Source organism: Xiphophorus maculatus, chromosome 15 (assembly GCF_002775205.1).
Source record: "Xiphophorus maculatus strain JP 163 A chromosome 15, X_maculatus-5.0-male, whole genome shotgun sequence".
NCBI classification, from domain to species: domain Eukaryota; kingdom Metazoa; phylum Chordata; class Actinopteri; order Cyprinodontiformes; family Poeciliidae; genus Xiphophorus; species Xiphophorus maculatus.
Window position 1 is genome coordinate 17,022,744 of NC_036457.1, and position 27,218 is coordinate 17,049,961.

General features: G+C 39.2%; 1 protein-coding gene across 3 annotated transcripts in view; it reads left to right on the forward strand.

Annotated features, from left to right (window-relative positions):
* klhl29 (kelch like family member 29) overlaps window positions 1-27,218 on the forward strand; it is a 276,011-nt gene that overhangs the window by 193,178 nt on the left and 55,615 nt on the right. For all 3 annotated transcript variants that reach the window (XR_002754055.1, XM_023348256.1, XM_023348257.1), the window contains one exon: window positions 6,625-6,823. Coding sequence is in view for 2 of the 3 variants with exons in the window: in XM_023348256.1 (XP_023204024.1) it covers window positions 6,625-6,823 (199 nt within the window). In the remaining variant the exon portion in view is untranslated. The remainder of the gene's footprint in view (window positions 1-6,624; window positions 6,824-27,218) is intronic.

Consider the following 27,218-nt stretch of genomic DNA (forward strand, 5'->3'; position numbering starts at 1 on the left):
AACTGCGCAGGTTTTGCTTTGATAAACAGTTGTGATGGTGAAAATGACGGGTCAAAGCAGATATCTGCTCTCATTTACTCCTCTTGCCAGTGCAGGGGTCAGGATTTGCTGCAGAGCAAGACAGAGACGGAGAGAAATGGGAGCCAAGAGCTCGTCACCTTCTCTCAGGCCAGCCACAGAAATGCTCTCTCGCTGGCCTGAGTGTCGCAGGCACTTTCATTTTACTTGTTCCTGTCACATACAAGCGCACAAATGGCACAAATGATCATTAAAAGCTTTTAGCACAGCTGTTTATAAGGATTGGATCCAGTATGTGCACTTTCCATGGTGAAAGCCCTCTGGAGTTGCTATCAAAGTTAACGCCCTGAAAGGATTCAGACTATAAATACCAAGACTTTCTTTTATCTTTCTGCTATGTTTTGGCATACGGTAAAAGGTCAAATTTTAGTATTGCTTGATGCCTCGAGAATAAGAATCACTGTGGAAGATTTTATTCTCACTTTAATAAAAAATAGTGCACACTGGAAAATGAATTGGCTCATTTAGGACAGTGAGGCATTTCTTGAAGTTTCATTGTTGAAAAGTTTCACAAGTTGAGCGTTAAGAGGGAAGTATCCCAGAGATTAAGGGTTCTAAGTAAATAATAGTCCCACTTTTGGAAGGTTTTATGTTCTCATTATCAGTCTAAATCCTACAAAAGTAGAAGCTTTCAAGTTGATATTTCATTAAAACCGACGACATGCATATACAGTGAGAGAAAACTGTTAGTCTGCATTAGCACTCATTTACCTATGACTTCAGTCTTTCCTGTACATTTTTGAACATTTGATCTAGATCTAGAGATTTTGCTGGTAAGTCTCAAAATGTTGCTCTAGCACAGCCCAGTTAGGTCATAAAAATACAGTGAATTTACGCCTTTACCCATTCAAACATTTCTAAGGGACGCAACTCCAAAAAAGCCATCTACTTGCAGAACTTTCCGTAGAGTTTATTTAAAATATTTGAAAGAAAATGAGGCCTGGGAGGCTGAAATACCTATAATTCTATATGAGATGCCATTAGCTGGAATTTGCAAAGCAGCCAATCAAGGAGTGTCATTTAGGTCAGCTTGGGTTATCTGAGCAATATGATCCCTGTAGAAGGTGCAGAGCACGTCACCTGATGGTGCCAAACTCAGATAGTTTGGCACAGTTTATCACTCTATTTCATTCTTGTTGTAGAAAGTGAAAAATGATTAGATTTTTGCTAGCTGTGAACACAAGTATGAGCTTTCAGTTTTAAGAATGGAGGTGCAGCTGCTAAAACCGTTTTGGATGTTGAGCTACCCTAAGGTAGATCATTGATCAGGACTCGAAACAAATTCCCGGAATCAGAGTAGGACATCCTTTTTTTAAAGTGCATTAAAAAAAAATTGCTAAAAAAAAACAAAAAACTTTTTTTGCACTTTTTATGAATATTTTCCAGTGAATTGCTAAAAATAGGTACACTAGTATTCCCACAATCTTTGCAAACTGGTATTAAACTCTAACTTAGCCTCACCTACAATACCTCTGCTGCTATATAGTATTCACATATGTCATGGCAAGTATGTAAGTTTGAGAACTGTGTTTCCTCGGTGCCACATGGCTCATATGCAGAGGCTGCAGTTCCTGACACAGTTGTCCCCGGTTCAACTCCCGGCCCCAGGGCCATGTCCTGCATATCTTCCCCTTCTCTCTCTTTGTGCTTCCTTCTGGCCAGCTACTGTTGGAGCTGTTCCAGCTTCACAACACAGATCTAAAAAAGACCACTAGTGTTGCATAAACCTTAAGAAAACTACATACAGCATACAGCAAGTTAATTGAAAGTTGCATGTCGATGCACAAACAGCTATAGTCAAAAATGTAAATAGCCAGTAATAATTTTACACTCATAGATAACAGATCATTACCGCAGAGTTTTATTGCACTTCATCATCCTTAACATAGTGACATGTGCAGAAGTCCATCGTCTTATACTATTAAAAATATTTGTTAATGATTTAAACATGAACAGAATGTCTAAAGCTCATTGAAAAGTCTTTGTTTTCCCAAGTCAGTGGTTTTTGGTGAAATAACTTGAAAAAGTTGAAATTCTGACATCGATTTTAATAGACCATGATTTCCTCTGCTTTGATTTGTTCTAATCTAAGACATATTGGAGCCATTTCCCAGCACAAATCTATTCTAAAAGATAAAAAACTTGAGAAAACAGTATGTATTTTTTTTCTTCTGGTGGAGTTCAATGACTGACATAAAGCAGGACTCCAGTTATTTTTCAGTTTTTTTTCCGTCTCCTAGGTCTGGCAGATTATATTTGAATATTAAGAAGAACTGTCTCTTATTTGCATGGCAGTATGTGCGCGTGTGTGGGAGGAAGACTGCGGAGCAGGAATAGAGGTGGATAGGGAAGGGTGAAGTGAAAAAGTAGTGGGCGTTGTAGCTGGCTAGTTAAAATTAGCGATGGAGAGTAATTGTCTGTTGTTGCTTAATTTATTCCTGTTAACAAGAGGGACAAAGAGAGATTTGCACTTTTGCTCACGCACACCTGCAGTTGCAGTACATTTCTTAACCCTGGTTGCCATTTATCAGAATTCGGCTTGAGATTTAGGTTTAGGTCACCCAATTGCCCAACTAACCAGATTAACTTTAAAACTAACCACACCACCCAGATTTACAGCTTCTTGTATTTAAACTACATCTTGCCATATTTGCAGAAAACTAAAACTAAAATCTCACTGAAGATATTCCAACTAGCTGCTGCCATCTCCCCCCTTTTTTTGTTTCTGTCTCCTTGTCTTCATGCAAGGTGAGTTCGATGGGCGGATGTTTTCTTGTTTGTGGCACCATGAGTCTTTGGCTTTTTGCACAGACCAGATGCTCTGTGAGGTAGTTTTACTGCCGTTAAATGATATTTGGCAAGCGAAAAGAGGCTGTAACAGATGTGGGTTAGTACGGAGCTCACGCTTGCAGACAGTTTAGTGGGATGCTTTTATATATATATATATAACTGGTGGGGTTTTGTGTGGGTGTGTGGTTTTTACAGTGTGCTCTATTTCTGCATCACTCCAACAAAACCACTTTTAAAAACAAACCCTATTCTCGCTGTTCTTGCCTTCCTTGTATAAGCAAACAAAGTTCCCGGCGTCTGAGACTTCATTAAATTGTTTTAGCAGAGTTCAAATATTAAGAAAAGCAGACGTCTTTGGAGACACGCCATAGTACCATCGCAATTAGTCATGTTACTGTTGCCAAAACAGTGAATTATTTGTCAGTATGTGTAACACCTTTGGGTTAGTTAGTCTGGCCAACAATAAGGGAACTGTGCACAGAGAGGCCTACTACACTGCTAAGATTAATTCATTCAAATTAATCCGGCTACTCTCCCTTCATAGATGATAAATGTGGATAAAAAAGTGCCATAATGCTGAGGAACACAATACTGAGCAAAGGTTGTTATTCAGGAAGCTGGCTTGCTAACTGGAGGAACCATTTATTAAAAAATGCACAGGTCAGCTGGGTGAGTTCTACATTTTATTCTATTTTTCATGCCTTTTGGGTTGTTTTGACGCTTCTGGGAATGTGAAAATTGCATTTACAAAATTGGTTTTTAAGTGATTGAAAATTGTTGATCTTGCCAAACACAAACTATTCATTCAATATTCATTTTCATAGAAAGTCCAGTGTCAAGGCAAGAACTGAAGGGAGCTGAAATTAAGAGAGAAACCTGAGGTGGAGCAGAGTTTAGTGGTAAAACGTTAAAACAGGTAAAGTTTTACTCCAAATCTGCTAGAGCAGTTTAAAAAAGTAATAGCTTAAGCATCTGTGTCACTGAACTTGATCTGATTTTTTTTTTTATTTTATTTTCATTTGTATAGCGGTGAAAGAGATTAGCTACTGAGTCATGCATTTCAAATTCCATAAGACATTTTTATTTGACAGCTAAATTGTATTAGAGAGAAGAATGTTTGCATGTTTCTGTCCATAAATTACCGATTTAACAGTAAATGTGTAAAAAAAAAAAGGGGCAAAGTGTAGTAGCACTTGTTTTAAACTAGTTAAAGCTTAATCATTTAGTAGTATTCAAGTGTCTTGTAAAGTTTTAATTTTTTCCGTTGAATGTAAGGAGTTTGACTGATTCAAATAGCTTTTCACTTGAATTTTCTTTGAAGGAAAGTTAATTTTTAGAACTTATTTTTTTAAGTTATAAAAACCAGAAGTCATAGCACATATTTGAATGGTTGAAATAGCATAGAAATACCTCTGCTGCCATACAGCAGAGGCATTATATCTAGAAATTCAGATTGAATTTCTAGATATAATTTCTATAGATAATATATGTAGATATAATTTATAGATATTCAGATTGAATTTCTATCTGAATGGATGGATCCAGTGGCACTTCAGCTCATTTCTTTCTGTTTTGCCACCTGATTAAAACTGGCCCCTATGCAGCTTTAATTTTGCTCCTGGGGTCAGAAAAGTCACAGTGGGAACTACTTTGTCTCTATCAGACGTACACGTAGAATCTACAGAGCTAAAATGGCTAATCACAAGGACATTTAATGATTTTATTTGGGAAAATAATATTCAAATGCGTCTCCTAAAAGTTGCAAATAATTGTTTCCTTTAACATTTCCTGGATAAATAAGATGAGTGATGTTGAAGCAGACCTGGAGAAAAGTAGTTTGCACAGAAGTTCAGAGGAGTTAGCCTGAAGCTTAAATCCTTCCCCATTTAAATGTGCAATGAATGAGTAACTACAGGGCAAATCCTCCATTCCGCTCTTTAATTGAAACCACTGGCTAATCTGGAGCTCAGAAGTCTCCATACGGGAGTTTCTCAGAAATCGACAGAGTGCGTTGGCTGCGTCCTCAGTCTGTGCTGCAAGCAGGTGCAAGTGTCTATGTGGCTATTGAGTTGTTTGTTTAATAAAGCGTACTGTGTGCATTCGAGGGTGAGGGAAAGCAGACAGTCCCAGATGCAGGACAGTATTTGGCTGCAGGCGCGCTCGTGGACAGGAAATGTCATCAGCACAAAGCTCTGATTCCTGTGGAAACATCAAATCCACTCTTCTCTCTTCTTGTCTTCTCTTCATGTTGCTTAAGCATGCACTTTTTATTCCTAAGCTGCCACTCTTCCTATCCCCCCCTTTTTCCTTCTTTATGCTCCTACCTCCTTTGTTGTGTCCCTCAATTCATTTTTACTCTCCTCTTTGCCTCTGAGGCTTGTTTTTTTCTTTTTTTGTTTTGTTTTGTTTTATGCTTCTGTTTGGTCAGATGAGCCGACGACATTACTGGAGAACAAATGGGACGCACGGCAAAGTAAAAAGACCTCAGGTGGGAGCAAGAGCAGCCCAGGCAGAATGTCGGCTTGTTATTTGTTGTCCCCCTGAATGATGTCTCTCGGAGTCTGTTGTTTTGTTGCTCTCCCCGCTCAGCTCGGTCACTTCGTTCTGAGCCGAAGGGTCAGAGAGGTCGGCCTCCACCCAGCTCCCTGTCGCTTTGTCCAAGCTTGTTTACAGCTTTTACTGTCGACTCCCACGGGGAACACGCATACACTTGGTCACCGAAAGCGGGGAAAAAAAGATTCTCTCTTCTGCTATAGCTATAAACAAGGCTGCCTACTAAATCCTGCTACTGTTTGAACTCTACAAACCGGGCATCGTTTTCAATCCACTTTATAATAATGAGCTACTTGTGTTGGCTTGTTCCATTAAATTGAAGTCTGGTGTAATAAATCAAAACATTTAATGGGTGTATAGGTACTTTTGCAACATTCTAAACTTTGAGGTATAAAGGTTCAGGCTGTAAAGATGGAGAGGTGAAATCCAGTATGAAATGTTATGAAACAGTTTCTCTCTACTAGAATTTAAAGAAACCATTTCTAAGCCAAAAAATGAGTCAAATTATTCATCTTTTCTTCTGTTTTAACAAAAAAAAAAACTTCCTCTTGGCACTTCAGTGTTTTTGGCTTGAATGGGTTGTGATTAGGGCGAACCGGGTTTTAATTTCACTGCAGCAAGAGCATTTTTTTTTTTCCATCCGACGAAAGATTTAATTTGGAAAGCGAACAAATCGGCAGCAGAAGTCGGAAGTAAGAATACCTCCTGCTGCTTAGTTTGAGCGCGCTCCCTGTGAAACTAAATTCCAAAAATGAAAGCGTGACTGCGCTGAAAAGTTTTCCTTAAACGTCACTTCAGCTTTTCCTTCGCTGCATGTATTCCTTTCAGACATGAAATTAAAAGCAAGCCCTCCCAAGTTTTTTTTTTTTCTTTTTTCCTGACAGTGCCTATGATGGTAAATTTGAAAGATGAAAGAGTCTGGAGTTTTAGGCTACATTTTTTTTCTATCCATGTTTGAACATTTTGTCCTACACATGTGAGAAAACTGAAATAGGAAACATGGCTGTGTAATGAACTGCAGCTTTGATAGTCTGCCACAGACAGTGGCTAAACTAATGGTCTGATTGCTGCCAAGTTTCAGCGCAGTAATAGAGCAAAATTTCACTTGACTTGACAGCATCTTTCTGTTTTTGTTTTTTTCTTAAATTTTAAAACAAATTTAAGTCTTTCCTTTTAAAAAATCTCCTCAATCTGTCCCCTCAGCATTTATCCGAGCTCTTGGCGGTGGTTCGTCTTCCCTTCATCCACCCGTCCTACCTGCTCAACGTCGTGGACAACGAGGAGCTGATCAAGTCGTCAGAGGCCTGTCGAGATCTGGTCAACGAAGCCAAGCGTTACCACATGTTGCCCCACGCGCGGCAAGAGATGCAGACCCCCCGGACCCGGCCGAGGCTTTCTGCAGGTACGCACAAAGACCAACTGGGCCTGCGTCATCTTTGGCTTGGCCTTTGTGCAGCACACATGACCTGCTTTCCCATAAAACTGATTTATAAAAGATGGTTGAAAACTCCACACCCACACGCACGTCCACTATTCATGTTTTACAGCATCCCTGTGGTGGAGGGGTCAGGTCTCCACAAGGAAACTCTGACCTGTCGGTGCGTTCTATCGATTTTAGCCTGCAACTGGAAAGCAATATTTTACAAGTCCATAACGTCAATGCTTGAATGTGCATGTTGGCATCGCGTCATATTTCTAAATTTTAGGAAGGATTTTCTTTCCTCTTATCGAACGACTACAGCAAATAAAACTGATGGGTAACCCTCACAGCTTTCATTGTGTTTTTGCAAGATAGTGGACCTTGCTAAGCGTTCACGCTCCTTCAGTTTTTTTTGTGTTATCAACACATATTTTAGATTATTTTATTGTGTATTTTTTTGTTTTGTTTTGTGATAGGCCAACGCAAAGATTTCCTTCACCTAATTTTACAGTGAAGGAAAGCGAATGCACAGAAATCAACTAAACTCCATTGAGTAAATACTTTATAGAAATATATTTTTCCTGTAGTTAAATTTGGACATTTCGGGTATTTCTCTGCCAGACTGACATTTTTCCCCCCCGTCACCTTTTCAAAGTAATCTCTAGCTCCTTTGAGCATCACCGTGCCTCACCATTGGGACGTTGGGTTTAAGGGTGATGCACATTTGCGTGTTTTTAGTGCTACATAACTTCTTTTAACTTTTTCTGTGTGGGTTTTTTTTCTGCTTTCACAGGGTAGCTGTATTCAGACTGAGATTAGATTGCTCACAAGTGTGGAGTAAAGTGAGCTGAATACAGATGCAAACTAAACTGAAAGAAAATGCATAATCCTTTCCCTTTACAACCATGCCCCAACACCAAGTGTGGTGTTGGTCTATCACTCCGATAAAATACATTCAAGTATTTGGTTTTATTGCGAGAAAGCGTGAGAAGGTTCTAGAGGCATAAATACTTTTGTACACCACTGAACCTATTAAGCATCTAACAACCTTCAAACATTGGGTGGCCACCCTCAAGTGTTCCTAATGCAGCCGCCCAAACATTTACTCTTCAACAGCCAGTGACGTCCAAGCTGTTTGAAGGCCGTGTTTGTTTACATCGTTAAATCATAGAATAATTCATGAAAATTGAACGGCACCAGCAAATTGCTTTTGGCCACAGGATTTGTAGAGTTTTTAGGGGTTTTTTCCACGGGGTCGTCCAGGTCCTCATTCGTTCCCCTGTAAAGAGCTGCCTAATTATAGTGTCTGCGTGGTATTATGAGTTTTGTGCCAGCACACCTTACCATTCAGCTGAAGTTATTTTCTGCTTGGCAGAGTAGGGATAATTGCCTAACAAATGGCACTTTACCGAGAGGTCGGTTTACCAGCCGACGCCGTTGTCCAGCCGCTGCGTTTATTTGCCAGTAAACAAACATTTGGAAAATTGCATTAGGTCAGTATTTCTGTATCTTTAATTGCCTTTAATCCACTCTCACGGGGCTTCATAAAGAATCACTGGCCTCTGGAGAGGAGATGTTTGTGGCGTCCCGGGTGCTCGTTGTCACGCCATTACTCATCCGCGATCCAGTAGTTTCTCTTTGTTCTCAGCAGTTTCTTGAAGCGTTTCTTGTCGAGGCCCATTTTGCCGTGTTTTGTATGTGCATATCTTAACGTGGTCCACATCCCTATTATGCAGCCTGAAGTGCGCACAGATTCACACTCGCTCACGGCCTCGACGACAGAATTATTTTAGTGTATAAATGCTGCGGTGATGAATAGATTCATGATGTGTTTTATGCCAATGGCTTATTGATTAAGATATACAACCACAAGTTCTCTTTCCAAATAAAGTTTTGAACTCATTCAAAGCTGAATTTGATATTATAACTGGATTTCATTTATTTGTGTTGCTTTTCTGAAGTTAGTTTGCAGGAACAGAAATACAGTTGATACCCAAAATTTACGTACACTTAACAAAACGAGACATACTCCTCTTTCTTTTTCTTTTTTTATCACTGTCTGAAAAGACCGAACTCCTCTTGTTTTAGTTCAGTTAGTATCACCACAACCATTTCTATTTCCTAATGCCACAATTCATTAAAATTGTATATGTAAGAGTTTTATTTATCAAAGGTATAATGTCTGTCCATCAGTTTGTGACCTTAAGCCCAAGTGCAATTTGGTTATGCAAGAGGACTAGTCCAAAACATAAAAGTTCACCCAAGTTAACAGTTTATTGTGGTCTAGTCAAAGTCTGAATTTAAATCAGATTGAGTTGCTTTAGCACAGTGGTGTCCTTCATGTTTTAGATGTCACTCTGGGTCAACACACCTGAATCAAATGACTGGTGTGACTCCGGGTGAACTTACATATTGAGGAGGTAATTTATCCATTTTTTAAAATCAGCCATGTTGGGTCAAGGACACCAGCACATCAGCCTGAGAGGACTGGATTTGGACATCCCTGCGTTAGCATGACCTTAAACAGCCGGTCTATTACCTTTGCCTGATAACGTTTAACAATCTCAAACGTGTGTAAACAAAAAGAAACAAAAAAACAAAGTGAAAACAGGATCAAATTTATAGAAGGTCAAATACTTTTTTTCACACCACCATATATGGCTTCATATCTTCTTGCACATGTTGCACAACCATCTGTCAGGCTGGACGGGGTGGGCTCTCCTCGGCATGGTGCTGGTAGCTGGGATGGGTAGACTTGCTGATGGGCGAGAAAGATAAAATGACGACTGGAAGGAGAGTTTGAGGTTATTGGGGAGTGTTGCTGACACACACAGGATGTGAAAGTGGAAGGACATGGGAGAACAGGAGGAGAGGTCACTGTGTGGTCAGTACGGATGAGAAGGGATGGAGGGATGTGAGACGAAAAGCCCCCCTCCTCTCCCGAGATCAGAAATGAAATTTGAAGGGCGGACGTTTGATTGAGTTTATTCCTTGAGCACATGTCTTCTTGTGTAAGCAGTAAGTGACTGTGTGTCTGTGTGTTTGTGTGGATTTTAAATGTGCGCAAGCAGATGGGGCACCACCTGAGCTTGGTTGATAAGTCTGTCAAGCAGAAAAAGAAAGAAAAACTGCCATCCGTGAAGCACTTCTTGCTGAGCGCAGTCAATCTGTGAACTAGTGGGTTTCGTGCATACGTGGGTGTATTAAGGCAGGGGTGCGTATGTGTGTGTGTGAGAGGGTGTGTGTATGTGTGAATTAGTGCATGGGAATATTTCTAAGGGCCCTAAACTGACATTCTTCTTACTTGGGATAAATTTGATTTGCCTGGATGCTTTTTAGCCCAGAAATCCAAGGTACCCCTATGGGACAAAATTTTAATTAACTTCCTCAGTAATTCAGACCTAAACTGATGTAGAGTTATGCTTGAGGTTCGGGTGTCTCTCTGGCATTGTCTAGTGGAGCCTGGCTAATAGTGGAGTATCTGTATCTGAGATCAAACAGATGCAGTAGCAGTAAAAAAGAAAGGAAGAAAAAAAGAGGACTGAGTCTTTAATATGCACCTCTTGTTTTACTACATCTATAAAATTTGGCATGCATATTCATTCTGTTCTTCCGAGTCACTATTTTGCCGACACACTTTTCATTGCAATTACAGTTGTACAGGTTTGGGTTTCATCCATCTGTCACCATCCATCTCGACCAGTTTTGCACATCAAGAGACTGAAATGTCTTTTCCAAATTGCTCCGTTTCAGTTTCATTCAATTTTCTGCAAGTAGTTCAGCATTGCCCAGTATTAGCTCTACTCATCAACTTCGATGAGCTCCCTTGGTGTTAATAATATCAGACAGCAATTAGTTGTTTGCAGCACAGCTTTTGTTCAAGAAGGCCACAAAGTTTAGTTTTGATGACATGTGACCAGAGCACTTTCAACCACGTTTGCGGTTCCCTTTTTTTTTTTCATCAAATCTGTCCTTACCCAACCTATAAGTTTAGGGGAATGGCCCTGTCTTGGTATGCTTGCAGTCATGTCACACCCTGCGTTCTCATAAAATGTATTGAACATTGCTCATTGAAATGTTTAGGATTTTATTTTATAACCCAATTCTGCTTTACACAGGTTAAGAACTCTATTTATGACTTGACTGATGTGTGTGCTGGGGCCTGCCACAAAGTAAACATCAGATTTTTACTACAGAATATATATTTATAAGATTCTACACTGTATTATAATGGGGGTGAATACGAATTCATACCCCTCTTTTCAGTTTCACATAAGCTTTCATGTGGAGAAACTTTTAAAACATCAGTTATGCGCTGTTTTAGGTTGCCCCATTGGATAAAATCATACTAAAATGCATTGGTTTGTGGGCAAATTTTGGAAAAGCTTAAGATGTGTGAATACTTTCTCAAGGAATTGTTTTATATTCTGGATCATTTGCTCCTGTAAAGTGGTAAAGTCTTTCTTTTAACTGGAACTGCAAAGATGAGGACTATCCAATTAGTTCAATAACTGATGCTAATGGTATCATAAGAAGCATAAAACATTTCCCTCCGGCTATCGACAGCATAATACTCTTACATATCCTGCAGTTTTCTAATCTGAAGAATTGATTTATTTAGAAAACTGGTCTTTATCTATACTTTATATACAATGAGGATGTAACCTGACTGAACACTTGAAAGTACCCTGTCCTTAAACAATGTTTTATATGGTATGTTCCCTTCTATTTCATAATATATCTACTGTTTCACTTGCTCCCATATCCTTAACGATGCATGCCAATAGAAAAGTCATGTTTGGACAAAGAATATTGATGTAGTGGAAATATCTGTAAACATATATTTTTTGAACCATGAACTCATTACTCTGGTTAGAATTAAGCTCATCAAGGATTTGGCGAAGAGCAGGAGGGGGGCACAGGTGGCGCCCCACAACATCAGGGACTAGTAACGCCTGAATGATGAGAAGAATGAGGAGAGTCAGCAAAACAGGTGTCTGGAGAGATACTGCGAGGATTAAAGTCTCTTTGTTTCGACATAAACGCTTAATTTGTGAATCCATGCTCTTCCAGAACAGGGAAGAGGTTTTTCTTGATGACATTTGCGGGAATGTCGGAGTTGAGAGCAGAATGGTCGTCTTGCAGACCACGAGGAGAGGACTGGGTGAACAAATGATGACATTTAAAGAAAAGGGTCCAGGAATTTGCTGAGAGAAATTAGAAAAAGGTTATTGATGAGATTATTGCCTAATCTGAAAATTTTAATTTTGATTTAGTGGGAAAACAGAATTAACATAAAATTGTATAAATCTCGAAAATACATTTTGCTTCATAACAACGTTTACTGCTTTCTATAAGGTGACAAACTGTCTGAAATGCCAGATTTTTTTTTCTTTTTTAGAAAACTCGCATATAAATAAAAGTCTGTTTACTAATTTAAACTTACTTCAACCCTAAAAATTATAGTGTATTTATACTTCCATTAATAATACACTCATTTGTTCGCACATGCTCTAATGGAGTATGTGTAGTATGAACAGGGTAAAAATCATATCTGTCATAGGAGATGGAGAGTAGCAAAAGGTTGGATCTGCTCTTGTCCAGGAAAACCGGGGTCAGCCCTGTTTTAAGTTCACAGTGGCTGTTGGATATAACCCTCTGGAAAAATATGTATCCTCTCAAATTTATTTATTTTTTCTTCTTAGTGGTTTGAACAGTAGCCTGACAGCAAGATGACCCTGAGTTCAGATCCTCTCTGGGGCCCTTTTGGGTTGAGTTTACATGTTTTTTTTTTCTGCGTGTGAGAGGGGGAGGGAGGAGATTTCTCAGAGGACTTTAAAAACACCACAAATATGGGTGTTTGGTTGACGGTATATTCTAGAACGCCTGAAGGGATGCTGTGTGAATGATTGTTGGTCTTGTGTGTCTTTGTGTAACTCTGCGGTGGAGTGTCGAAAGCGAAGAGGAGCCCGATCGATTTGCTTTTATTTAAAACCGAAAGGCAACAATTGTTTCCACTGCTGCTGGATTTTCATGTGTTCATTACAGTTCCAGCAGTGTGGTATATAGACATGATCGAAAGTTCTGAATAATCACCCATTCATTTAAATGGCCGTGTTTAAGAGCTTAGTGTTAAAAATATTCAACCTTTTTTTTGTCATTCTGTCATTAAAACAGATGCAGCGGTGAAAAATGTGTCATTTTTGCAGAGAAAAGAAAGTAACCTTCTTCTAGCTAGCTGATCAGCATTAGCACTGTAGCATGCACTCGTCGAAAAAAACATGTTTCGTTTGAACGTTTCCACTTTTAAGCTCAGTCATTTGATGTAACCAGTTGTAAAAGGTGATTTAAATAATAGCCATTAACAGTGCAAGCAGCTTGTTTCTATTTTATGTTTGTTCCTCAGTGGTGCTGAAACACTACTCTATATTTCGACAGCTATTTGCTGAAAATAAGATTCTGGAAACACTGTCATGCATTATGACAGAAGTGTGCCATTAGACAATAGAACCACAAAATAAAATAAAAAGAAAGCTTTTAGAGTATGGGGAAACTAAAAATGAGAATTTTCTTCAGCTACAAGCTCTTTTTGATATCAGCGTTTGATGTTTTATACATATTAGTATAAAATGGTTCGGTATCTAACTAAAGCTGTAGCATGTATGTTCTCAAATTGGTTGTGAACTACAACTTTAATTCAGCTGGTTAAAGAAAATCTTTAATGTAAATGTTTATTTCTTCTGAAGACACAAGCTGTTTGCAATACGTTGAACAGAAAAACAGCAAGAACCTTTATGAAAAATGTATAAAAAGAAAAAATAATGTTATGTAATCCTGATTTACTGCCTCTGTGTTACTTAAAAAATATATATTTTTCTGAAAGCTTGTGAGAAGCAGCCATATGGTTTTCACTCTCCTCCTAATTGTCTCTTTTTCTGAAGTTTTTCGACTCTCCTGCTGTGCTGCGTTCGTTTTTTTCCCCCTCCCTCTCTACACTTCTTGCTTAACTTTTTCCATCTCACGGTCTGATAACTCATAAAGTGTCGCCACATTGTTTCACTCTGTCGCCTGTTGTTTTGAGTTAGAGATCTCCGCTTTTACAGAAAAGCAAAATATTTGGAGCCGACTTTTTTTTTTCTTCTTATCCCTCTTTCATTTACGCCCAAATTAAACTCGTAAAAGTCTCAGTGAAAACCCATGAAGTGAAGTTTATTTCCATCCTAAAATTAGGCTTACTTTTGCTCTCATTTTACATTCTGTAGCGCTTTAATGACTGGATGCTCTTGCTATAAATTTTATTAGATGATAATTAAGGAGCCAAAAATGATATTGAGCAGAGAAATTGGCTGTCTGATCCAATTTTAAAATCAGAGTGATTAGTATGCTGGGGATTGTATTACTTGTGACGTACATCAGTGATTTGAATGTTATTTTTACCTCCCCGTCTGCAGCTGTGAGGCTCTCAGGAAGGCAGGGCGGAATATAGCTCATGTCCTCTGCTAACAGCCTGCTGTCGGCCTAATTTGGCCCGAAAAAGAGTCTTGGGTTGAAGTGAAAACTACGAGTGTCTCCTAATGAATCCGTGGCATTTTGCATAGCGTTTGTGTATCCATTAGTTGCTAATTGGTTAATTAGACCGTGGATGTGCATCTGATTAGCTGTCATTAGACTTTCCAGGGGATCGGGAGGATTAAACAGCCACTGCCACTGTGAGTTTAATCACAAGCATTTTATTTTTATTTTTTTTTTCCCCCAGAAAGCATAAGATGTACCGTATATGTGCTTGTGGTCCATTAAGAAGCGAGTGTGTACATGCGCGAGCCCTCCCAAAGTCATACATTATGTTCCTATTTCCTTCTCTCCACATGTGTCGCTGTGTTCGGCTCAGAGGAGGGTGGAGAGCGCCAGGGCAAACTGTTAACTCAACCCAGCCAAGTGGAATAGCACTCAGACAAATGAGCTGTAATGACTAGGAGACGCAGGGGTCCAGCTCGGCTCACACTGTTCCTCTGTCTCGCTCTCACACACACTCGCACTGTTAAACCTTTAAATGCATGGGCTGTGTTAGGGGAATCTTTCAGCGGTAGCCCTCATTTTTTATTTATTTTTTTTCCTGTCCACTTCATTATCTGTAATCAAGCAGTCATGTATGAAAAACACTAAAAAGATTACACATGTTAACACAGAGCAGCAGCAGCGGCTTAGCAGGAAGATCTGTGATTACGTTGCAGGTTCACCTCAGACTTTTAGTTTCCATTGATATGGAGTAGAGGGGCCACGGCTCTTCACCCAGGGCGGCAAAGCCAGTGGGTACCTCCGAAAAAGAAGTCATCTGTCTGTCGTACAATGAACACAATATTCTATGTCCATTTGATGTGTTGTCAACATTAGCCCTGGAAGAAAATCTTACCTTACTCTGTGGGCAGCTGGTGACATAAGTATGATGATGCCAGATTCTTCAACCTTCATCAAAGGACATTTTTGTGCTTTTTTAATGAAATCTAGATGGAATTTGATCATTTCGAATTCACAATTTAAAATAAGAGAACATTTTTGCTCTACACTAAAATTCCTCAGTTTATTTAAAATGCAGCTTGAGATTTATAAAAAAAAATAATTGCTGTTTTGGCAGACACAGATGCTTAAAACTGATTTTTGAAACCTTTTTTTGAGCTATATGCATGTTTGGTAAGAAAAAGAATAAAAATGCAGTTCCTTCTTTATTTATATTTTTTAATACAGTTGTATTAAAAGTATATGTGCAGCTGAAACCAGATGCCTCTTCTGAAGATATACAATAGAATAGACGGTCGTTGCAATGTGTTGCAGAAAATAATAACACGAACCTTTTGTGAGAAAATATATTCGTAAGAGGACCAGAATGCTATAATAAAACTGTTTTCATCATAGCAGCCATATGGTTTTCAGTCTTCTTAACGTTGTTTTCTGAATTTTTTTTTTTACACTCCTGCTGTGCTGCATTGTTTTTTTTCTTTCCTCTCAGTTGAAGCTGCGCTCTCGCTGTCTGACATTAAATCAGACTGAACTTTTACTTCTTTAGAACATGTGGGATTACCAAAATGTATTTTTATTACTTTCTTCAGTGTTGGAAGTTTGTATTTGTTGGAATCACTTTTTAACCTTTGCTAACACACATCTTTTCAGCGCTGAGATTATTTATGATGACCAACATAAAACATTGACTTTGTTTTTACTTTATAACTAAAATTGCTATTATGCTGAGGATCATTGTCCATTTGGTACACCCATTTGTGTGCAAGCTTTAACTTCCTGTCTCATGTTGCCTTAAAGTTTCCACATAACAATCTTTCCTCATGAATACCATGTACTTTGTGCACCAGAAAAACATCCACACTTCACGCCTCAGGACCTCCGTACTTTACAGTAGGAATTTTGTCCTGAGGCTCGGAAACTTCTTCCAAAAGCAGCTATTCAACTCACAGTTTCCTTTCAGGTCTTGTTTATCAAATTCTATCAGATTTACCTGGCAGATTCAAACATCTGGGAAATTGCACCCATGTATGAACCAAACTCGTCTGTTCCAAATTAACCTCTCTCTTGGGTCGGTATGTCGAAGGAAGCGGAGTGCTTCCTATCCAAAGTGGGCTTCAGCGTGCTTCCTTTTAAGTACCCATAAAAATTGAGAACAGGCTTTATTGCCCTTTTTTTTTTTTTTGTTTACGTTGTTGTTTCCAAATTATTCTCTGTCGCTCCTGTTCCAGCCGCAGAAGGCTGGATTTTATCAGATACGGTTACACATTGGCGCGGCTCGCATTCGCCGCTCGGAGGAAGTAAAAATAGGCTGGCTCTGCGAAGTCCAAAAGCCCGTAGGCGTGACATTCATCTACTCATTCACACCTCTGCCAGCCAGCAGCTCCTTGGAGATTAGTTGTAGTGTACTACCAGCGGAAAGAAAGGGGAGCAAGACTCACACCTTGTAAGGAGAGCATAAAAGATCATCAGATGACTTTCCTCTGAAGTCTGCCACATCCTGCTTTTGGCTCAGGCCCCCTGATTAATTTTCTCTCTCAGTGATCCCAGTGACATGTCCTCAGCTGCAGCTCCGCAGCTGACACTCGCTATTTTGTGTGTGTCCGTGTTTGTGTGTGGAATAATTGAATTTATTTTGATGTTTGTTGTCCGGACACTAGTCATTAGATGAGTGGTTTTTAAAAATAAAAAAAAAATTATGAGCTTTTTTCTTTCCAGTGAGGAGTTTGTTGATTATTGCTCCCGTCTGTGTAATTATTCTGCATGATTTGTCTTTTTAAGCCAATGCAGCATGAGATTGCTGTTTCACCTCTCACACTGGAAAAGCAGGATGTTGGAAGAAATGTGCAAAAAAAAAAAAAAAAAAACATCTTAAAAAAAAAAAAACATCTTAACAGTGCCCTTCAGCGATATCTCATTCGATTGTATTCCTGGATTCAGAAAGGAAGGTATTTGAAGGCGAGAGACACAGAGAAAAACCAAAGCACCAGAGAGACGGTTGGATGCAGCTGTTACCTGGAGAATTGGAGTGTGAGTTTTAGATATTCCTTTGTCTTATCAGGGACATCTCAGTCAAACACAGTGCTTTCTCTCTCTCTCTCTCTATTCACAAGTGTAACATGGAGGCAGTAAATCTGGATTGGACAACCTCTGATCTTAATATCTGCAGGGACTGAAGCCAAAATTAAGGTTCTGTCTGCTTGACCTTCTATGTAGTGAGTACATTCAGCTACAGGGAGGGAGGGAAATGAGGAAGTGGAAAGATGTGTGTATTTGCAAGATGGGAGTAGAGTAAGGGATTTCCTGGTCAGAAAACCTGAATCCCACAGTCCGTGCTCAGACTAGTAGTAAACAGCATTTACTGAAACACAGATCAGCCCCGGCACATCTGGCACTCTGACCCGCCGTACCTGCCGCCGCTGCGAGGCTTTAGGGCTGCATCAGCCTCATCTAATATTCAGCAGACATGGAAAACTGCCTCCGAGTGTGATCCATACACGTGCTGATGATGCAGATTTAGCTATGTGGATTGCGAGCGCATGTGCCCCCGCATATATAAAAAAAAAACAGCAAATCCCACTTCATCCAGAAACCGAGGAAGCATTTTGAGCCTTTTGTTTTGTATATATTGCATAGTTTTCGAGTGAGAAATCCCAGAAACGGCAGATCAGAGGAACTAGCTGAGACCGGGATGTTTGGAGATGCAGAGACGGGGTACCAGGGAGGGATGGAAGATGGATGTTGGAGATGGTGCTGGTGGAAAAGAGGAACACCCCAGAGGAGATTTGTGGAGATTGTTAGTTGGAACTGAAGGGCAGAGTGATGGGGGTGAGATGGTGGTCCGCCATGTCACCATGACCCTATGGAGCGACCTCAAGAAGCTCAAGGTTTTCAACTTTATATTTATTTTAAAACTTAAAATAGAAATAAAAATAAAATTTCCTAAGATGTTTTATCACACCATTGCTACACTTTAAAGTCCTCTGAGATACCAGACAAACTGCTGGTATCCTTAGAATTGTCTCCGCTGCAGACTGCTTGTCAGCTGACTTCTCCAGGATAATATTCTATGCAGTAAGTAGTTGAACAATCCAACGTAGTTTTAACAGTGTTTGGCAGATGATTAAGCTATATGTTTTATAGGTGTCAAAACAATAGAATTTTACACTTATTTTAGTGAAAGTTTTTGTGGTAACATCATGAAACTGGCCTTTAGCCGTAGCTAGGAAGGAAATAGGTAGAAGAAGGAAGGAGAAGACAAGTGGTCCGGGAATCGAACCTAGGGCAACCGCGTCAAGCACTACGACTTTTGCACATGGTGCACGCTTTACTATCTGAGCCACCCGGCGCCCCAAAACTGTTGCATTTTGACTGAAAGCTATCGTATCCAACCATGCTGAATATATCAGCAGAGATCAGGATATTGAGTGAACTGAGCTTTTAAATGGGCTTCAAGGACTCTCTTTAAGCCATGAAAAAAGGCTCCTAAGGACACCAGTCAATCAATGTAGTGCAGGCTTTTTGCCCACCAGATGCCCAACACACAAATTACGAAATGCACGCATGCAAGGGTACACTCGCACGCACGCACGCACGCACACACACACGCAAACTCATGATGAAACGACACACACACACATTGCACTTCTGTGGCCCAGGAAATAATTTGAGAGCCCTTGGACCCCTGATCCCTCACCATCACAAATTAACTCCATGGGAGAGAAATCATGGGATTAGTAAGGGGGTAAAAAAATAAAAAGCTAAAAAAAAGAATAGAGAGGAGCAGTGCAGAGATAAGAGAAAATATTTATGGACCAGCAGTAAGTGGCTGAGAGCCCTGAGAGAAATCCCACTTCTGTCACCGTGGCTTTGATATCCAGAGCATACAATACTGCTTGCTTCCAGCTTTCAGTGTATAAATATATCTATGTATACAGTATATGTTTTTGAGTGTATCTCTGTTGTAATAGCAGATGTTTTGTTTTTTTTCCCCCACCCACCATTGTAGACTTGGCTTTGTTGCTGTTTTACCGTCGGCGGTGCTTTTTCTTTTCGATTCTTTGCTGTAAACGGGAAATATTTGAGTTCTCTCCGGAAGGTAAAATATCACGACAGAAAAACAAATAATCATAAACTCTCATAAAACATGTTGAAAGCGTTTTCCTTGCATTTTCCTTTTTTTTATGCATATATCCAGCACTTATACAGTAACTATAAAGAGGGGGAAAAAAAGTTTCAGAGGGACATGTATGACAGCTATGTATTTCCTGAAGACACTCAGAGATCAGTCTGACTGACCCAACCAGCAGCTCTTGGCAATAGCTCCCCTCACTGGTGACTGAGAGTCCTATGCCCTACTCAGCTACAGTATCAAGTGTGTAATTATTTATAAGGAGCAGAAAAAACCCCCAGATGGTTGTGATGCAACGGCTAAGTTGATGTTACTTTGCTGCCGACCTCTAAAGACGGCCTTCACAAGTCAAGTTTCTGGCATAAAATCTTCCTAAAATCTCAGATTTAGCCAAAACAGAATGTTATTTTATTTGTTGTTGATATGGTTAATGTTTGAGAGGATATCAAACTAAAGCTTTTCACTGAAAAACGGGCATCTCAGTTGTTGACTCTGCATTGCTTTTTTTTTTTGTTTTGTTTTTTTTTTAATACATGCCTGGAGTCTGACTAGTTCTCACAGTTAGTAAGCATATTATCAGCTGTGATGTGAGTAAAACCTCAGTATGACACTGTCATGGCATCCCCTGCTAAATATCGCTAACTGCCACATAAACATTTTTTACTAATATTATATTTGCCCATTTAGCACTTTGGTCAAACGTAAATGGTTTAAGATATGCTTTGCATATATATTAGCAGTGTCAGTTTCCAAAATGTCATCACTTAAACAGCTGCACTTTATTAGTTTTGCCAATAATAATAGCAACTTTTACTCTTCGCCTATTTGATATGATCATTTTCTGAGGAATGTGTTTTTATTTTTGGTTAAGCTGTTCATCACTGCTCATCATTCAGGCATTAATAGGTGCATTGCCTCTATAGGAATTTTATCATGAGCAGCCTGCCACTAAGCCACAGTTCCTTTAGTTGTTTCTAAAAAATCCTGGTAATGACAGTTTGACAGTAACAAATTATTTTGTCACCAATGGTGTTAGTTTTAATAGCTTTTAGTTGAGCGTTATTCATCATGGTGAAAAGTGTTTCTTAAAAAAAAGAGCGGATGAAAGTGATGAGTGGTGCCTATTAAACATTATTTATAGATCATACTTCTAAAAAGCGGAACAAAAAAACCATAATGAACAGATATCTGACTTGAGAACCATGATTTGCATTTGTTGTATTTCAAAACATGAGAAATTATCCTTTTAACAGGTATTAAATCGAAGATATTTTGTTTAAGTCATCCTTTTGTTCAGAGGAGAACAAACTGCCAGTAGTGTCGTTGTGCCTTAGTAATTATTTGGAGTTGCAGTTTATAGAGTATTGTTGGAGATGGTGCTGTGACAGTACATCATTAACAACAATGAACTAAATAATCAGCTAATCAGAGCTGATTTTACTAATACTCAGCCAATCACTTCACACTAAACCCACAACAAACTCAGCACAAACTAGTTGTCATTTATTTAACATCCTGTTTGTCAAGTTTTTAAAATGTGTCTTTATTAAATGTATCGTTTATGTCCCATCATTCGCCAGCCGGCACGTTTGCTGATCTTCTGTTGGCTTTACTAATATCAATTGTCCCATTGTTTCTGCTTTTAGGTGTTTGAGGAAAATTGGTCTGAAGTTCTGACTGAAAAGTGGACACAAGACAATGTTTTTAATTTGTGGTTCTGCTTGAGCACATTAGATGACAAAAAACATTCTCCTGTATGCTAACATAAAAAAATGTTCTGCCATCTCAGCTACTTGCAGTGGTGTGAGAGTAAAGTTAAGTGAGAAAATGCATTAAAATACAGCTTCATTCTGCAAACCCAGAACCGGTCTCACTCCCTTCCTGCAGCAGGCTCTGCACTGTAACGACTAATGTAAAACGGGATCAACCTTCAGTTTATATTTTATTAAAACAACAGAAGAGGTTTATCTTAAATAGGCCCCCTTGAAGATAGACAAGTAATGCATAAATCACTTCTGTGGGCTTTCACACCAGTCACCACGGCCTTGCCTTTCAGGGAAATGTTATGGTTTTTCTCTTTTAAATGTAGCTTAAATTGTCCCAAAACATTAGCAGTTTGCCTCATTTGTCCTTCTTTACATTAAGGAGAGCTCCACTCTTTTAATTTTGCCAAGTAAAAACTTTTCTTTTATATATTTTTTTATTCCAACATCGATTACAAACACACTTGATAGAAGCATAACTCTGCTTGTGGATTTTGTCGAAATCAATTAGACTCTGAATGCAGAAGAGAAACACCAGGTTTAGAGAGACCATAAATAAATTCAATCTGATAATGATCTTATCACAAACGCAGTAAAAGAAAACTGATCAAAAAGTCTGTTGGAGAACTCTGTAAGTTACAGATTTGATTTCCCAAAAATACAAATCAGAATATCATTCAAGAGAACAGAGCAACATTTCGACATTTCCAACATACAACAAGATGTGTAGAGGACCTTTTCTGAAACAATAGTTCTGGAAAAAGTACGAGAAAGCAAAAAAACTTCACAAAACCGACGGCGGACAAATACTGACTTTAAAGTTGTCAGAGTAGGTCTGATGATGTTTTCTTGGCTTATATTGTGTACTTGTTTTCATGTCTGCACTCTTCAGTAAATTGCTATAACTACTGTTATACTTCTGTTTTCTTGTCTGTACATAAAGAGAAGAGGGGAAAATTCAAGACTTCCACTCGGTGTTGTTAGGTCAGGGAGAAGCACAAAAGGTAAACTATTTGTCAAAGGAATAGGAAGCGGTGAAGAAAAAAAATGAAAAGGGAAATACAGAAGAGAGGCTGAGAAGAAGAGGGAGCTAGAACAAGTGCAAGACGGGGGGATGTTTGCTGCGGGGCTCAAAGACGAAGAAAAGGGAAGGAAGACTCACAGCATGAGGTGGATAGTAAGGTGAAGATAGACCCATTGTGGCATTAAGGAAGAGGAAGTGACTGAATCTTTCCTTCCTGTCTTTATTTTTACATCCGCCTCACTTTTATGCAGGAGTGACCAGGCATGTAGGTGTGGGTGTTTGTCCACAGCGAGATCTGAGCTGGTTCCTGTATGGTAGAAAGCCTGGACGGCATGTCCCTGTCACAGATAGATTCATTTATTTTAGGCCCAATCATGTGGAAGCAATTTGTGGAAGCTGTCAGGCTTTTTTTTTTTTTATTATTCCTTTTTTTCTTTTTGCATGCGTGAATATTTGTGTCTTCATGTCTCAGCCTGTGGGTGGGCGTCATCTTCAATTTTTGATGCAGCTCTAACAGGAGACTATCCGGAACACATCTTAATCTTGAATTCATTTTATCTGCAGAGGTCCCAGTTTAGCACTACAATTTTGTGCTCGCCTTTAGTGCCTTTGCTAGTAATTGTAGATTGTAGTCAAGAGAAGATGTCATCAGATAATTTCCATCCTTCACCAAACCTTTTTAAATTACATCATTGGATTATAAGGTGACAGTAAAGCCTCATACCATAGGAAAAATCCAGTACCTCTTCACATCTCCTTTACTTTTTTGTGTTTTCTCGTGTCACCTTTCACTTTTAGGCTCGATGACAACAAACCCATAAATAGTTGTAAAATAGAAGAAAGGATGCGAGGGTTTCAAAATATCCACAAATAAAATCTGAAGAGTGTTGCATGCAGACATGAAAACATCTAAAACATGCATGAATTTTATGCTTCCTCTAAAATGCTTTGTTTAATGTTAAATCCTCTTTATCTTGTCATTTCAGCTTCCCTATAGTCAACTTGTTGTGAATCAGACCCAGCAATACTTTCTAACAGCAGTCGGGTCACGGGCGAGGTCGCTTGTTGAAGAAAGCAGTAACAAATACAAATACTTTTCAAACTAAATTGCAAACGCACCTCGTGAGCAAGGTTTGACCCGCTGCTTTATCTGCATGCAAAGCAGCCGTGACATTTCCTACCTGGTTGGTGTCCCCACCATTTATACCTTGACTCATGAGCCTCCAACATAACACACGATGTTCCTGTGGGCAAAACACACTGCCGACTTCAGCAGTGACGATCCACAGAGCAGTTGAGGGGGTGGTTCAGAAACATACACATGGCTCTATAAAACACAACGGCTATAAAAAACTGTGCGAACACCTTAATGCCGGGTATTTACTGCTTGCCAGTTCCAACAGATGAGAAATGAAATGCATTCAAGAACCGTACAGAGATCCAGCTGTATTCTTGAATGCATGGCCAAGACCCAAAAGACCCGTGCATAACGTGGTGTGAAGTTATGCATGAAGTCAGTCATTCACACCACATTTCTTTTTACCTATGACGTAGTTTGGGTATGTTCAGGTCCACATGTTTTCCGTTGTAATTCCTGTAATTCATGAAACCACTCTAAACGCTGTCTCATTGAAACTTTGATTTTTTTGGGGGGGCTACTTTGAAAGGCAGGAGGGAGAATTTCTGACTGAACAACAACAACAAGCAGCATGAGTTTAAAAAAAATTAAACCATAAAAGTAACTGTAAGCATTTAGACAATTACAACAAGCTTATACCAAGGAGAAAATTTGACAATTTGTAGTACCTAAAGCTATTGTGAGTAAGAAAATTTAAAAAAAAAAGAAAGAAAGTCTGACGATGATTATTTAAAGTTTGGATTTTAATGGGCTGGATCTGAAGTTGCTCCACTGTCACATTGTTGTTATCAAAGCCCTGGGAGCTTGGAGGCTAAATGATCCGCGGTCGCAGCAGAAAGTAGTTTGTGCTTTTAGCACTGCAAATGCCAAGACAGGTAAACAACACGGCATCAAGGAAACCTGTAACAGTTTGCAGATATAAAAACAATAACAGTGTCGTAGATCATCAGATATTCCAGTGTTAAAATGGTCCAGTCAAAGTCCAAATCTAAACCAAAACCTTTGAATCTGTGTCGAGATTAAAAAATTAATGTTCAGATGTTCTCCACCCAATCTGACCGAGCTAATTGAGCTCGGTCAGATTGCTAATTCCAATGGTTACACTAGTGACTCACTATTGCGTTTATGCTTTTTATAAATTGATGTTTATCATCCTTCTTGGTTACCTGGATTTTTTAAAATGCACCAACATTTGTGTCCTTTTGGGGTTTTGCTTTTTTCAGACTGAATCGCAGAACAGTACAGATAATCTGTGGTAAATAAATGCATAATGCTTCGTTTACCCATTAAACCCAGACCCAGCTGATACTGACTTCTATATTTTGGCACATTTTGGTAGGAAATGTGTGAAAGACAAAAGAAAAAAAAATTCAAATATTTTCCTTCTAAAGATTTTCTAGGAACTGGATTTACGAATGGAAATGTGGGGCTCAAAACCTCAGTACCAAAGACAGGCTAAAAATATTACTACGATATCAGAAAAGGTCAGTAACAATGAGGAGAAGGAGAAATTCTCTCCCCAAACTGCCATGGGTATAAATTCTGTCAGAAAATGGGGGAGAAAAAAAAAGGAGAGCTGTCAAGTCTCAGTTATCCCTTTATCCCCAAACACTTCTCTCCATCGTACCATTCACCATCCCTTCATCCCTGTACCTAACTCCCATCAAACCTTAGGCTGACTGACAGCCATCCCTGGGAGGGGCTTGTTGTCTGAGAAAAACATACACGCGCACACACACCCCCACGCACGCACACCAAGCCATCTGATCGGATGCCGTGGCTTCCCGTCAGCAGCGCCCCTCTTGTGTTTGGCCGCGTTCTGACAGGCCGGTGCTGGTTTGTGTTAGCTTCTGAATGTGTCCGGGGCTTCAGGGGTCAGAGCCACACAGCAGCCGCGGCACCCAGATGTGGACTCTCACTGACGTGTCCAGTCGAGCGGAACGTGCAGAGAACATTCACGCATGTGTGCACGAGGTGATCACAAACACCTGCGTGTGCGTAGGCACATTTAGTTCAGCGTTTTTGAGGCGTCATGCGAAATTGCTTAAGTTGGCCTAATTAGTTGCTGTGGGGACTGAGCAGACAATAGAAACGGCTGCTCTGCAGTTTGTCATCAAAGAATGGGCTTGCGTTAAATTTTAGGATTAAACGGAAAAAGAAATGTGTGGAAATGCCAGGGTTTTTCTTTTTCCTTGTCTGACGAAAGTGATTTTGTTTGAGCTTAAAGGGTAAAAGCACATACATTATAAGAACAGCTAAAAAAGTAGAGCATTGACTGACGGATGAGTCAAGAGAAAATGAATCGCCATTGTGTTCAAACAGAAGCTCTGCTGCGACAGTCAATATGAGTGAAGTGAAACAACGAGCTGGATGAGAGAAACTGAGATTAAAGGAGATTTGAAAAATGCCGTCAGAGAAAAGCGAGGGAAATAGTCATACTTTCAAAATCCAATAAAGCTGAAATGGAGCGCAGACATGTTAGCAGCAAACTAATCACGGAGGAGAACAATGAGAACTCAGTCAGGATGGGAGATGATATGTGTGTGTTGGGATGTGCGGGTAAAAGCTCCTGAGAGCAAAGACAAAGAGTCTGTTTACCCGCTGATATTTTTTTTGCCAAATCACAGCTGCCATATCGTCTGCTGTCCCACAAAAATGAACTCTTATTTATTAACAGACCATCAATGGTCTTCTGGACGGTAGTCCAAGGACTTAGATTTGTCAGAACGTAAAACATTGGGGTTATAGAATGAATTAATTGTTAGAATTTAACCAAAAGCATTGTTGATTTATTTGGTTAGATTTGAATAAATATTCAAAATGAAAGCATGTACGTCGTCATGGTAAGATCATAGGATTTCTTGTTCGCACATTTATTTCTAAGAAAGTTAAACTTCTTCACAACTAATAAGCCGATATTTGTTTGAATAAATTGTTCATCTCCATGCTAGCTTTTGCTTTGACAAAACTGGGTAATTGAAGATCATTTACCCTTTTACCTGGGCAAAAGTTGTAGTTTACTATCATAAAGAAATGCATTCTAGGAAACAATTTGAAATTATGCAAGGTTAACAACTTAAAAGACCAAAAAAAAAAGTTCAAATTCAACTCATTTTTAGCTAATATTAGTGAATTAGTTGACAGTCTCAGCTAAGATGTGACGTTCATTAGCCTCACGGATAAGAAGTTCAGCCAGCTAGCCGTACTTTTGACTTTAGCTTCAACGCCTTCATTAAGCTAGCTAAAACTATCTTACTTAAAAGTTATAGTGCTTTAATATATTTGAAATAAAGTGTTAAAAACTATTAATGTACTACAAATTCATTTACAAAAGAAATACTATATAGTATATTGTAGTATACAGGCTATAGTTGTTAAAAAAACATCAGACTTGTCATTGTTCAAACATAGTTACATATTGCGTACGTGTTTGACGGCAGCATTATATTAAAATGAAACCATACTTTAGCCTAAATCCCATTGCCTTTATTCTTCTGAACACATATTTTAAAAATAAAAATACTATTTCCTCTTTAGAAAATTTAAGTTGAGGGCTGAGAATGAGGGGCAAAGGAGTGAAATGGGATTCAGTCTATGTTACCAGGATTTTCATACACTACCAGGCAGGGCGACAATCTGTGAGAAAAAACAAACTCACACCCTCTACATTTTGTTATTGTGTACAAGACCTTCATGCTTCATGTTTACCATGACAGAGTCACAACTTCTTCTTTAACCGTCACTTTAGTTTTCATCATATGCAGGCGTATTTTTTATTTATTTTTAATCCCTGGAGGAAAAGGCGTCAG